General features: G+C 44.9%; 6 protein-coding genes across 6 annotated transcripts; 3 read left to right on the top strand and 3 right to left on the bottom strand.

Moving 5' to 3' along the window:
- Nucleotides 1-265: 265 nt before the first annotated feature.
- LOC131286700 (uncharacterized) lies at nucleotides 266-3,717 on the bottom strand. The gene is made up of 6 exons (XM_058315692.1): nucleotides 3,227-3,717; nucleotides 3,043-3,162; nucleotides 1,910-2,037; nucleotides 1,551-1,838; nucleotides 1,353-1,476; nucleotides 266-1,282 (listed from the first exon to the last, which is right to left on the bottom strand). The coding sequence occupies exons 2-6, from the start codon at nucleotides 3,083-3,085 to the stop codon at nucleotides 1,137-1,139; spliced, it is 729 nt and encodes a 242-aa protein (XP_058171675.1). The 5' UTR covers nucleotides 3,086-3,162; nucleotides 3,227-3,717; the 3' UTR covers nucleotides 266-1,136.
- A 345-nt stretch (nucleotides 3,718-4,062) lies between these two features.
- LOC131289803 (deubiquitinase OTUD6B) lies at nucleotides 4,063-5,242 on the top strand. Its single transcript, XM_058319123.1, has one exon. It carries the CDS (start codon nucleotides 4,301-4,303, stop codon nucleotides 5,195-5,197), a length of 897 nt encoding a protein of 298 aa, XP_058175106.1. The 5' UTR covers nucleotides 4,063-4,300; the 3' UTR covers nucleotides 5,198-5,242.
- Nucleotides 5,243-5,437: 195 nt separating this feature from the next.
- LOC131295010 (protein SGT1 homolog) lies at nucleotides 5,438-6,289 on the top strand. The gene is made up of 2 exons (XM_058310175.1): nucleotides 5,438-5,950; nucleotides 6,030-6,289. The coding sequence occupies exons 1-2, from the start codon at nucleotides 5,594-5,596 to the stop codon at nucleotides 6,216-6,218; spliced, it is 546 nt and encodes a 181-aa protein (XP_058166158.1). The 5' UTR covers nucleotides 5,438-5,593; the 3' UTR covers nucleotides 6,219-6,289.
- Nucleotides 6,290-6,342: 53 nt separating this feature from the next.
- LOC131294999 (deoxyribonuclease TATDN1) lies at nucleotides 6,343-7,520 on the bottom strand. Its single transcript, XM_058323062.1, has 4 exons — nucleotides 7,464-7,520; nucleotides 7,223-7,402; nucleotides 6,552-7,149; nucleotides 6,343-6,480 (listed from the first exon to the last, which is right to left on the bottom strand). Exons 1-4 carry the CDS (start codon nucleotides 7,510-7,512, stop codon nucleotides 6,372-6,374), a joined length of 936 nt encoding a protein of 311 aa, XP_058179045.1. The 5' UTR covers nucleotides 7,513-7,520; the 3' UTR covers nucleotides 6,343-6,371.
- Nucleotides 7,521-7,837: 317 nt separating this feature from the next.
- On the top strand, nucleotides 7,838-8,735 carry LOC131288100 (zinc finger CCCH domain-containing protein 6). The gene is made up of 2 exons (XM_058317214.1): nucleotides 7,838-8,050; nucleotides 8,112-8,735. Exons 1-2 carry the CDS (start codon nucleotides 7,929-7,931, stop codon nucleotides 8,563-8,565), a joined length of 576 nt encoding a protein of 191 aa, XP_058173197.1. The 5' UTR covers nucleotides 7,838-7,928; the 3' UTR covers nucleotides 8,566-8,735.
- Nucleotides 8,458-9,809, bottom strand: LOC131288095 (DNA repair protein RAD51 homolog 4). Its single transcript, XM_058317200.1, has one exon. It carries the CDS (start codon nucleotides 9,725-9,727, stop codon nucleotides 8,750-8,752), a length of 978 nt encoding a protein of 325 aa, XP_058173183.1. The 5' UTR covers nucleotides 9,728-9,809; the 3' UTR covers nucleotides 8,458-8,749.
- Between the last annotated feature and the right edge of the window lie 3,463 nt (nucleotides 9,810-13,272).

Here is a 13,272-nt window from a genome sequence, read left to right as displayed (position 1 = left end):
AACGAATGATGTGTGTTGTCATCATGCTTTGGTCGCCATGGCAACAGGTTGAAAGCGTCGATACTAACACTGATGCAACCGAAACAGCTGACACAGTTGTAACAAACATCAAACTCCTTTGCGGTAAGTTGGAAATGTTCTATTACGCCTTATTTTAGAGCTTATCCCACAGCCAATCTTTAGTTGATAAATCATTTTAAACAATCGGCCCGTAGTGATTTTTCTTTCACAGCACATAATAATCCGCACATCATGGTATAATAAAGCTCTTCGTAAATAGTTTATTTAAAAAAATAAAGATTGTGACAACGAGCGAAAAATAAATGACAATATATGTGAAAATGCAAACAGTACATGGTCAACAATGGGAGAGGTTGATCGAAAATAATTGACTTTTGCCTAAATAAATACATAAGATGCTTATGTTCACATGGTCGCTTCAATCGTTTCTAAGACCGACGGATGACTTCTTGTAGAATGAGGATGCAATTCCCTACCCGGTTATCGGTGGACAACGTGGTGGCTATTGAGTCACCATCAATTCGAATCCAAATCGCATTCGCCAAATTGCGGAAACAGCACAACAGACATCACCATCGTATGCTGTTCAAATGCCAACTCTTGGAAGAGATCGTTTTAATACTGCTTTTGATAGAAATTGAGTTATCAGCAGCAGTTGTATAGTTATCGGTACTTGTTTTCGCGTCCATTTTATTTTTACCTAATGTGAAATCAACCATCCAAAAACCGCACTGTCTAAATGGATGCCACTATTCACTTCATTGACGAAACAACGTTCAATTTGGTATGAAGATATATCGTACAAAAATCCCTATTCTGTGCGACGTTCTAGAACTCTCGCACCCTCTATCTGCCTTCCTATTACGTAAGCCAATGAAACAAATTATCGGTTTCTAGCAACTGTATTCGAAGCGTCCTGCTACTTTAACGTCCCTCTCGTGTAATATGTAAATATAAAAAGCTATCACAAATCTCTCCAATTTGAGCCGATCTTTTCGTAAATCTGAGCGAGTCGCACGTTGATATCGTCGGTTTGCCAGCCCTCACACACACGGGCAGGAAGTGGCCCCGACATTCGAAACCCCAACGGTAAAACGGGGATGTAGGAAACACCTTCAGTAGCAACACCAACCGACACGTTGCTCGTCCCCGTGTGCTATGTGGTCCCTGCTCCATGAAGGCGTTTCGAGGCGGCCCATGCCGTCACTTAGTATGCTGTCATTTTCCACTGGAATGCCCATCTGCACGACCCCGTTTACACCTGTATAATAGGAGGGGTGAATGGTGGAATATTTAAAAATTATAAACGCACTTTGCCACGCATAACTTACGAGTCGAATATCCGGAAAGAACGAGGGAGTCATTTGATTCGTATCGTTTCAGGGACGAGCATACGTCTTCTCCAGAGAGTTTTATTAATCCTACCGCTATTGATATAAACACTTGCTCTATACCCTGCAAGAAACATAAAAAGAAAATGTAAATCAAATCATACAAATAAACCGCTTATTGCCGATGGTACAACTAACCTGATCGTGTAATGCTGATGTCTCAAAATAGTTGCCCCCGATCGAGTTTGCGTACAGCATAGCTTCTTCCCGGGAGACCGCTCGTTTCTCTTCCAGGTCAAGCTTGTTGCCGACAAGCGATAGTACCATAGGTTCCTGCACATTGCGCTGCAGTTCTTGTACCCAGCCCTTGATTTCGTTAAAGGAATTGTATTGCGTCAGATCGAAAACGAGCAGGGCAGCGTTTGCATTCCGGTAGTACAGCGGTGCCATTGCCTTGAACCGTTCCTGACCGGCCGTATCCCAGACCTGAGGATGGAAATGTAAATAAGTTAAGTTCAGGAATTGTTAGATCAAAAGTAAATTCAAAGTCAACATACTTGCATTTTCACTTTAAAGTCTTCCAAATTGACCTTACAGGTGAAGAAGGAGGCCCCAATCGTGGGCGATATTTCTTTGGTGTATACATTGGAAACATACCGCACGACAAGGCTCGTTTTGCCAACACCTTTTAAGAGAAAACCATATTATGGTAGAAACAATGTAGATAACAGCATATAAATTAACATTTAAGAAACAACATAAAACCAAATGCATCGTTAGAGACATGCCTTATTGTTATATTGCAATAATATACCGTCCCGTGAAACCGACCCACAGGAGATAAGGAGAGATCCTTTAAATGATAAGGTTGCAGGGCAAAAGGTTTAAATTACGGTCTGCTGATTTAAAAATGACATATTTTGCCGGCCAGCGACTTGTGCATTCACATGCTTGCACAGCCACCTCCGATGTTATAGTAATGTAAGATTTGATAAAATTTAGTTGTTACGAGCCTTTTCCTTAGCTTGCATATGTAAGCTGTTGGCTTTGGCTACGATAAAAAAGAACTTTAGGAAACAGCAGCAATCCGAGGGATTCCGATTTAGGAGTGTAGAATTAAATAAAAAAAAACAAGATAAAAACACCATCGAAGCATGAGCTTCAGCAATCGCAATCATGCAGAGACTGAAACCTGTACGTCGATACTTTCTGCACTGATAAACACAGCAACCAGTGCAGAGCACTGGCTCAGAGTATCCGAAACCTAATCCATGCGCGTACAAATAATTCGCGCGGGGGGGACACACGATCCAATGTGGAGAGTAACAGGGGTAGAGAGAAAGGCTCTCGTTGCTTGGCAAGGAAAGCAGCAAAGGAAAAAGAAAAAAATAATACAAAACTCCCTTACACGATAAGAAAGCGCAGTTGCTATCGTAAGGGGAATTTTTGCTAATGTTGCTACCATCGGCAGCTAAGAAAGTTGATTCAGCAAAGATGTCGTAAGTGGCTTCTAGTCGCTTCTAATTCCGGATGGCCAAACTTCTGGTGATCGTGGAAAGCTTGCCAATCGGATCCGGGGGACTCAAGGTGAAGGTCATCAGCTATGCTGGCGTGTGGCAAAGCGTACGACGGAGACCTTGAAAAACCGTGGTAACTGGAACTCTAACTCCACACTCCAAAAAATGCTCACCTTGCGAACCGAGCACGACAATTTTCGCTTCGATCGCTTTCATGCTGGCGAACGTTGTTGGGCAGTGTTTCTTTAATTTCGAGGAGAGTTTCTCCGCCGGTGCTCGCTAGTAGTTCGGTGCTGGTGGGGTTACAGTTATACGGTTAATTCGGTTACGTTTTCTTCGGGGTCCCCGCCTCTGTACCTCTCTACTACGCTCTTCGCCAGCTTTGTCAAACGAAGCAGAAGTGAACACTATTTCGGTACTTCAGCATCCGCCGAACCGTTAGTTACATTCAAGCACAGTCACAAACACGGCAGACACATAATTTTGATACCATGCCAACGTAATACACGAACCGTTCGGAGAAGCGTGATCTTTTTCCGCTTGTTGTTATAACTGCTCCAATCCTTGCTATTGTTTCTTCTATTGGCGTTGGACTTGCTATCCAATGCACGGTGCCTTTCACTCATATCGCACGGAGCTTTTACATGGAAAATTCTACACCATTGTTTTGCGCTCTTCGTAGCACGGACATTTAACGCACGTTGGCATGTTAAAAAAACAAAAATTCTGTTGGCAATACTGTTGTCAGGTGGATTTTACAAACAATGCAGTCCTAAATGGGTGTTCCTCTTCAATAAGCAACTCTGAAATCACTCTTTTCTTGTTTCGTCTCGCGACACGTTCGCTTTCCTTTTGAGCAGCAGAGGAAAATCTAGTGACAACCGTTTTCACTCGATTCACACTTCATTCGTAAACAAAGGAGGCTGAACTTGACAGAAAAACGATATTTATTTAAAAAATAAAATCTACAGTCAACAAATTTAAAAATACATTCCCAGCAACAAAGTAGATGATGTTTGTTCCCAAAACTAAATTCTTACTTAAATAGGTTCGTTTAATAACAACTACACCAATTATTTTGCGTCTGTTTTCCCCCTCGCCTTGCACCTGTTCCATTGCAGTGCATTTTATCGTTTGTATGTCAAAAGCGCTGCAACAACTGTCATGCCACTTTCATGTCGGTTTATCAATTGTGTTGAATTGTATTGACACCATCCAAGAGATCTTTTTATTTGATATTTTAATGTGAAATATGTGCTTTTCACTAATCTAAATGTGAGCGGGACGGGCATTCTATGAAGCTTAAGGCCTTTACCTTAAAAGTGTTCTTGTAAACCGCCAAACTGTGGCATTAGGCATTGCGGATACCACAGCGAATAGAATCAATCGTACGAAGGGCATCTACTTAATCCTTCCTTATTTCTCAGGAAAATGAGCGATACTCTGCCAGAAACCGACCGGGAGGAGATGATGGCCCGGCATCGGAAAGAAAAGAAAGAGCTGCAATCCAAAATACAATCGATGAAGAAAATGAAAGTAGATAAAAAGAAAAAGAAGGAACTTCAAGATGAAATTGCTAGCCTCGAAGCGGAAATTGAACAGCGTCATGCGGAAGAGATGAATCGTCTCAATATTTCGGAATCTGTAGAAGAACCTAAGAGCTCCGAAGAAGACCACCCTGCGGAGAATGGAGAATGCAATACGTCGGAGAAGGGTGAACCTCGTGCCTCGAAGGCTCAGCGCAGGAGAGAAAAGAAGGCGCAAGATGATCGGGAACGTGAAGCACAGATAAAGCAGGAAGAGGAAGTGCTTTCCAAAAGTTCTCCTCGAGTAATCGAAAACAATCGTATCAATGAAATCCTCAGCAAACGAGCCCTAAAGTCGCATGTTGTAGCGGCTGATGGCGATTGTCTGTACAACGCCGTTGGGCATCAACTTACGCTTCAGGGAATCGGCTCGTACGCTACACCGGAACTACGAACCATGGCGGCCGATTACATAGAAGCCAACAGAGATACTATGATCTGTTACATGAGCCACCCCGATACCGGTGACATGCTTAGCCCCGAGGAGTTTGACAAATACTGCCATCAAGTACGGTCCACCAAGTCGTGGGGAGGCGAGCTGGAAATCAAAGCTCTGTCCAGTAGCTTGAAATGTCCCATTGAAATCATACAAGCAGTTGGGCCATCAACGGTGCACGGAGAGGAAGAAAGCAAGGATCGAAAACTGATTCTCACATATCACAGGCATATGTATCGACTTGGGGAACACTACAACTCAACGCAGCCGTTGCCAACACGGGCCGTAGATGAAAATGAGGACTAAAAACAGATTCGACAATGATTTTGAGCTAAGTCATGCAACTTAATATCCTAATACAGTAATAAAGTTTTGGAACATACAAACGGAACTTCTGTAATTTATCCAAACATCTGGGATTTTCCGAAGGTTCTGGCGGTATGAATCAACATTTCTTGTTGACAGTTCTATTATCGTTTTTATGTCTTTCTGCGCTACAAAGAACAGCTGTCATCGAGGGCAGCAGTAGAAAGTTTCTAGAAAAAACAAACATTTCCTTTTCAGTCTGCATCGAAGTAGCAGCTGTTTGAACTAGACTGTGCAAAGTTTTCAAAACACTATCCATTACTACGCGTTGGTAGTGAAAAATCGTAAACCCTTAGTAAAACAGCATTCCCTCTGCGTTGGAGGCTGCACCGAGGCATGGCAAAAGTTAAATACGACTGGTACCAAACAGAGACCGCCGTTACGGTCACGGTTTTGTTGAAGAATGCGGCTGATAAAAATTACTCTGTTAAGCTGGAACAAAATAGCCTCAGGCTACAGGCAGACGACATCGAGCCGATCGAACTGAATCTATGGAACCCGATCAGCGTCGAGCAGAGTACGCACAAAGCGACACCGAGCAAAGTGGAAATTAAGCTGGCCAAACTCATTGGGCAGCGATGGGAAGCCCTGGAGCGCAAGGCGACGGCTGAAGAGGAGTCCGCCGCGTCCAGTGCGGCGAGAAAAAAGCATGATTGGGATAAAATCTCCAAGGAACTTGAAAAGGACGACGATGTAAGTACACTTGTGTGACGGTGTTTCTGTTGAGCTGTAAAACATCCGCATCCGCGTTTTTGTCGTGTTCTAATTTTAGGAGAAGGACGATGTTAATGATTTGTTCAAGAAAATCTACGCCGATGCGAACGAAGACACGAAAAAGGCAATGATGAAATCGTATTACGAGTCGGGTGGAACCGTACTTAGCACCAATTGGGCGGAAGTCGGCGCTAAGCAGGTCGAGGTTAAACCACCGGATGGATGTGAGTTTAAGAAATGGAAGTAACTATATCTCGACGTATGATCACCGCAAAACCATAGTTCGTGGAGTATGTGCTGCCTCATATTTTGAATGTGGTACGAATTATGGATTCTTTTTAATAAGATTTGAGTTGCTATCGTTGCATTCGTTCAATGTGCCCCTAAATGCAAATTTAGTTTATTCAATTTGTTTAGGAAAAAACATTTTCATAGTGTTGGTATAGTACTGATCAGCAAGCTCTACAATTGGTTTTCCCTTGATGCCCGATAGCACTTCCAGAACATGGCTAGAAATAAAGAGAAATATCATATACTCGATGAAATAAGCAATTTTTTATGACTTTTTCGATCGCCCTACCTTATCATGACCGGTTCGCAACGACCGGCAATGAGCGATTCTGGTTCCCACTTTTCTTTCTTCTTCACGGCAGGATATTTAGTTTTCACGTGTTTCGACCCTGCATGCGACGGCCGTATTTCACACCATGGACTGTCCGTTTCAACCATGATCCACTGGTCAGGTATTTTCGCTACCACAGTCAGATTTTCCTCCGTTTTGAGTGAACAGCCATTGATACCGATGTAAAATCCTGCGGAAATCAATGCTTCGGCCGCTTCGAGGGTTCCATCGAACGTGTGCACCACACCACGTTTGGGAATTTTGTCCAGATTACGTAGCAGTATCTCTGCAAAATCATCATGAGCATTTCGGCAGTGTAGGAACAAAGGCAAATTAAACTTCTCAGCCAACTCCAGCTGCTTTTCGAAGTACTTCTGCTGGATCTCCTTTTCACAGAAGTGCAAACGATCGTAATCTAAACCACATTCTCCAATTGCCACTACTTTTTCACGATGCTGCTCTATTTGCTGGCAGAGTGAAGCAAAATATACTTCCGGATCCGCGACGAATTCTCCACACCGGGTCGGGTGGCATCCAACCGTGGCGAATAGCCTGTCTTGGGAGAAAATATATAATTTACTACATGTTTTCGAACGAGATCAAAAATATATCAAGTTTTTCGTATTTACCATCATTCTTAACGATTTCGAACGTTGGTTCACAATCAGAAAGTGTGCCAACCGTGACGATGATTTTGTCCAATCCGCCGGCCCAGCCACGTTTCAGCACATGCGATAGATCGGGCTCATGTTTCGCGGTACCATTGTAAATGCCTTGGTACATAGGATCAGTTAAGTTTGCACCAATATCTAGAAGGAGGAATTCGCTGTTTTGTGGTAAATGTTCTTCTCAAAAATTAAACTTCCTTACCAATTATTTTCATCATCTTAATCGCGCGAGTTGTTATTAATCTTCGCATGAACGATGTTTATGTTTTATGGCAAATGTCAAACCGGAATGAAATTGGGAATTCGGTACAGTTGTTAAAAGTTATAGATGAGTTTTTATAAAAGTTAGAGTATGGTAGATGAATAATTTAATGATGAAATTTAACTACGATTTTCAATTTAGCTTCATTTTCATATGCAAAATTAAAATATAATGCGAAAACGATAAGATTATAATCTACTCCATAACGCTAGTAACGTCAATACGTCAGTCTAGTCTCCACAAAAACAAAACATTCTTGTGCGTCTCAATTTGTTTATAAAGAAAGCGGAACAATTACGTCTTCACGCTACGTTTAATGCGTAGCATACCATCCATAAACCATTAAAATCATAGCGTCCAATTAACGCGAATGTTAAAGGAAGTATAGATGATACCGGCAGCACAATGTTTTCGTTGGTAGCAGACTACGGTGACAGTGAGGAATCTTCCTCTTCCGACACATCGGACGATTCCAGCGAAAAACTAGAAACAAAACCCGACAGTCCATCAACTTCTCCCCATGATACGTAAGCGATCAAATCGTACTGGAGCGAAACATAATAACGAGGAAATTTAATTTGCTTTTAGAAAAGTTAATCAATCCATGCCCCTACCGAGTGCCAGCGCTATGCTCCAGTCCGGTCCGAGTCGTGTCTTGCCAGGAAGCGTTTTTAGCAATCCGTTTCGTGAAGCCGAAGAAGCCAAACTTGCCAGCTTGGAGAAGCATGTGAAGATGGTCGATCCGGAGGCAAATGCGGCCGAACAAAAGCGGAAGGTGTGCTGGAGCTACAAGAAGGGTCGATGTCGGTTCGGTAGTAAATGCAACTTTGCGCATGACTCGGATTTAATTCTTCGCAAAGAACTTGCCACCGGTACTAGTGAAAACGAGCAGGACCTACCGTGTTTAGAAGACGTTCCAATTACCGTACCAAAAACGGTACCACCGAACAAGAAAAAGCGACCGGGATTGAGTCGGGAGCTGGTACCACCGAAAAAGGTTCTGAAGATGTACCATAAGGAAAAATACGGGATGCTTAAGTAGTAGGCGCGGGTAACATGGCACCGAAAATAGTAACAAAAGCGGAACAGCTGTATTTTATTGTTTGCCTGTTGTAAGATATGTGTTAGAGCCTTGTTTTCTTTTTATTTACAGTGCAAAACTCACTTTCTTAAGCTCATTAGAAATATACACCTTTCATTTTGAACCCCAAAGTCAACCTGTTTGTTCACCCAACGCCGGCATCATTTATCCGAACTTCGATTCTGTCGCCTGATCGAAGGTAGTTACTTTTCCACACTTTTATCATCCGTGTATCCGACTCGTCCGTCGTGGACAGTTGCAGTCTCGTTCCGGGAACACTTTCCCAGTAGCGACCCAAAGCTGGATAACCACCTCCACCATTTGATCTACGTTTGCCGGCGTTTGGTACATCCATTGTGTCAATCATTCGTACGGCCAGGTTGACAACAACTATCGCGATTGAGTGTTCGTTGGCCAACTTGCGCAAGGAGCAGACGAGTTTGGTTAACAGTCCCAGCGGTTGGCAGGAGCTTTTAGAATCTTGGAACAGGTACCACAGCGAGGGTAGGGAATCGATAATGAGTAGTTTTACCCTCGATTCGCTCTTTAAATGCTTCCCTGCCGCAAGCTCGTCGATAGTTTGCACCAATAACTGGGGGGACAGTATCCGTTCCACTTTTATCCGGGCCATGGTGTGACCCAAACCCCGCTCAGAAAGTTCACTGTGTCGTCTTTCCAAAATGTGCTGCAGCTTGGTTGCGGAAAAATCGCATTTCGTATCGATGAAGTACACCGAGGATGCATCTCGAAATGCTACATTAGCAGCCAGTGTCATGCAGAGATGCGTTTTTCCACTGCCCGACGTACCGCACAGCTCGTATATCTGCCCTGGCATCAAGCCGCCTTGGAGCAATGTGTCCAGCGACGGAATTCCTGTACTCACGAGACCTTCCGCATTCTCTACGATTTCTGCTGCATCAATGAAGCAACCGGCAAAACGATGGACTAAAAAGTTTTTTAAGTCCTGGATGCTTTCGGTGGGGAGGTTGGAAATTTTAACAAGTTGATCCGATTGTATCTTGACGAAACTATACACTGTAGACACGCGATTTTTATGAAGTTTTTTAATAACATATTCCGTCAGCATTGGATGTGCAACACTGGAAAGTGGAGTTGCTGCCATTTGGCAGGGTACGGTACTCGATTAATATGCAGCTTTCTTTTGCCAACAACCAATCCACACGAACCGAAAGAGTGCACTTAATTGTTTACCGACACAACATGCTGCGCATCGCCCTCTTAAATTACAGTTAGACGTGACGTTGGCATTAGATAGCAATACCGTGGAAAGCGAGCGAAGGGAGGGTGAAAGTGAGATGCAAACAATTTCTACGCGTAGAAATTTCCCCTACCGCGTAGGAATTTCCCCTAAGCGTAGGAATTTCCCCTAAGCGTCGGAATTTCCCCTTAACGCTGTGCTGTCGCTAAGGATACTATGGATGCAGGATGGAGGGGAAACATTTTTTTTTGGTAATCGATGGTTACATTGATTATCGATGGTTACTTGGCTGGAAAATAAAACAAAGCAAAGCGGAAATCTACACAGTTTCATTCAAAGTTTGTAATAGGAAATGACACGTTTTCATGATTTTGGGGACAATTTCGAATCGAACATTGCATTTACTCTTCCGAAAGGTTGTGCTTCACGTGATGAAAATGACCAACGTAGAATAAACAATAATACTACATCCATAAGGTTTGGCCTCGAAGCCGGGATCTGTAAATTGGCCGTATTACCGGGCCATGTAAACGGGCCGTGTTACCGCCGTTTGCCGGGCCCTCTAAACGGTCCCTGTAAACGGGCCGTGTTACCGTGCCCTATAAACGGGCCGTGTTACCAGGCCGTGGTAATTGGGTCCTGTAAACGGGCTCTGTAACCGGGACCTGCAAATTGGTCGTGTTACCGGGCCCTGTAACCGGGATCAGTCAACGGGCCCTGTAACCGGGTCCTGTAACCGGGCCATGTAAACGGGCCGTGTTACCGGGCCCTGTAAACGGGCTCTATAACCGGGACCTGTAAATTGGTCGTGTTACCGGGCCCTGTAACCGGGACCAGTCAACGGGCCGTGTTACCGGGCCCTGTAAACGGGCCGTGTTACCGGGCCCTGTAACCGGGCCATGTAAACGGGCCGTGTTACCGGGCCCTGTCAACGGGCCGTGTTACCAGGCCGTGGTAAACGGGTCCTGTAAACGGGCTCTATAACCGGGACCTGTAAATTGGTCGTGTTACCGGGCCCTGTAACCGGGACCAGTCAACGGGCCGTTTTACCGGGCCCTGTAAACGGGCCGTGTTACCGGGCCCTGTAACCGGGTCCAGTCAACGGGCCCTGTAAACGGGCCCTGTCACCGGGAACTGTCAACGGGCCCTGTAACTGGGACCTGTAAACGGGCCATGTAAACGGGCCGTGTTACCGGGTCCTTACACTGGATCGTGTAACCGGGCCGTTTTACCTAGTCCACTCTAAAATTACAGTTAGCCGTAACGATGGCATTAGATAGCAATAGCGAGAAGTGAGCGAGCGATGGGAGGGCGAAAATGAGATGCACTGTGCTGACGCGTTAGGTTCCCCTTTACAGCGTAGAAATTTCCCCTTAACCGCTAGGCGGTTGCTAAGGGAAACCAAATACCGTATGCGTAAAAATGTTTGCACCACCAATACCATATACCGTATGCGAAATAATGTTTGCACCATCGTAGTAAAATAGCTTCCGTTTTCTCTGGGCATACAAAAGGAAATGAAACGTTTTCGTGATTTTGGTGACAATTTCGAATCGAACATTGCGTTTACTCTTCGGATAGGTTGTGCTTCACGTGATGAAAATAACCAACGCAGAATAAAATCAACAATAAAACTACCATAAGGTTTGGCCCAGTAAACGGGCCATGTTACCGGGCCGTGTAACCGGGTCCAGTAAATTGGCCGTGTTACCGGGCCACGTAAGCGGGTCCTGTTAACGGGCCGTGTCAGCGGGCCATGTAAACGGGCTCTGTAAACGGGCCGTGTAAACGGGCACTGTAACCGGGCTCTGTAACCGGGCCCTGTAAATTGGCCGTGCTACCGACCCTGTAACCGGGCCGTTTTACCGGGCCCTGTAACCGGGCCATGTAAACGAGCCGTGTTACCGGGTCCATGTAAACGGGCCCTGTAAATGGGTCCTGTAAACGGGCCCTGTAATCAAATCCTGTAATTGGGTCCTGTAGCCGGGACCTGTCAACGGGCAATGTAAACGGGTACAGTAAATTAATCGTGTTGCCGGACCCTGTTACCGGGCTCTCTGTAAACGGGTCCTGTAACTGGGCCGTGTAACCGGGCCGTGTCACCGGGCCATGTAGGGTCCTGCAACCGTGTCTTGGAAACGGACCGTGTTACCGTTCCATGTAAACGGGTCATGTAAACGGGTCCTGTAAACGGGTCCTATGAATGAGCAATGTAACCGGGCCCTGTAAACGGGCCCTGTTACCGGGCACTGTAACCGGGTCCTGTAACTGGGTCCTGTTACTGGGTCCTGTAACTGGGCCGTGTAACCGGGCCGTTTTACCTAGTCGCTTCTAAAATTGCGCTTAGACGTAACGTTGGCATTAGATAGCAATATGCAAGTAAGCGAGCGAAGCGAGTGCGAAAGCGAGATACACTGTTCGGACGCGTCCGAAATTTCCCCATGCACTATGCTGTTGCTAAGGATACTATGGATGCAGAATGGAAGGGGAAATTTCCTTGCGCCTTGACGAACGTTGAACGAGTTTTTGGTAATCGATGATTACATTGATTATCGATGGTTACTTTGCTGGAAAATAAAACAAAGCAAAGCGGAAATCTGCTACACAGTTTCATTCAAAGTTTGTAATAGGAAGCAAATGAAACATTTTCGTGACTTTGGGGACAATTTTTTCGAACATTGCATTTACTCTTGGGAAACGGGCCGTGTTACCGGGCCATGTACACGGGTCCTGTAACCGGGCCATGTAAACAGGCCCTGTAAACGGGCACTGTAACCGGGCACTGTAACCGGGCCCTGTTACCGGGTTCTGTAAAAGGCCAGTGTAACCGGGCCCTGTAAACGGGCACTGTAACCAATCCTGTAAAAGGGTCCTGAAACTGGGACCTGTAAACTGGCCCTGTAAACGGGTCCTGTTACCGGGCACTGTAAACGGGCACTGTAAACGGGCACTGTAACCGGGCCCTGCAAATTGACCGAGTTGCCTGGCCCTGTAACTGGGTCCTGTAAACGGGCCGTATAAACAAACGGTGTAACCGGGTCCTGTAACTGGGTCCTATAACTGGGTCGTGTAACCGGGCCGTTTTACCTAGTGAATAACAAAACAAACCTCTGCATATAACAACAAAGCAAATGTCCAACCTACAAATGCTCGGTAACCGTTTTGAACCGATTGACGTGACCCACTTACGATTCTATTTTCCGTTTGCTAACGATATATCGAATACAGACTGTTTTCGCTGGAATAAAAAACAACACTCATTATAGCTGCACAGACAGAATGGAGATGATCTTATTTTTTATTGTATAGCTGCTGTTGGTTTAGTAAAATAACGGAGAATTCAAAAACACAATATTTTTAATGCTGGTTGGCTGCTATCGGTAATCCAGCATACGTCTGTCAAAATGTTTAAATTTTCGGTTACTTTGCCAGCAGCAGGTATTTGAATC

Source organism: Anopheles ziemanni, chromosome 2 (genome assembly GCF_943734765.1).
Source record: "Anopheles ziemanni chromosome 2, idAnoZiCoDA_A2_x.2, whole genome shotgun sequence".
NCBI classification, from domain to species: Eukaryota; Metazoa; Arthropoda; class Insecta; order Diptera; family Culicidae; genus Anopheles; species Anopheles ziemanni.
Note: the sequence above shows the minus strand (reverse complement) of the source record. Positions and strands in the feature narration are given on the sequence as shown.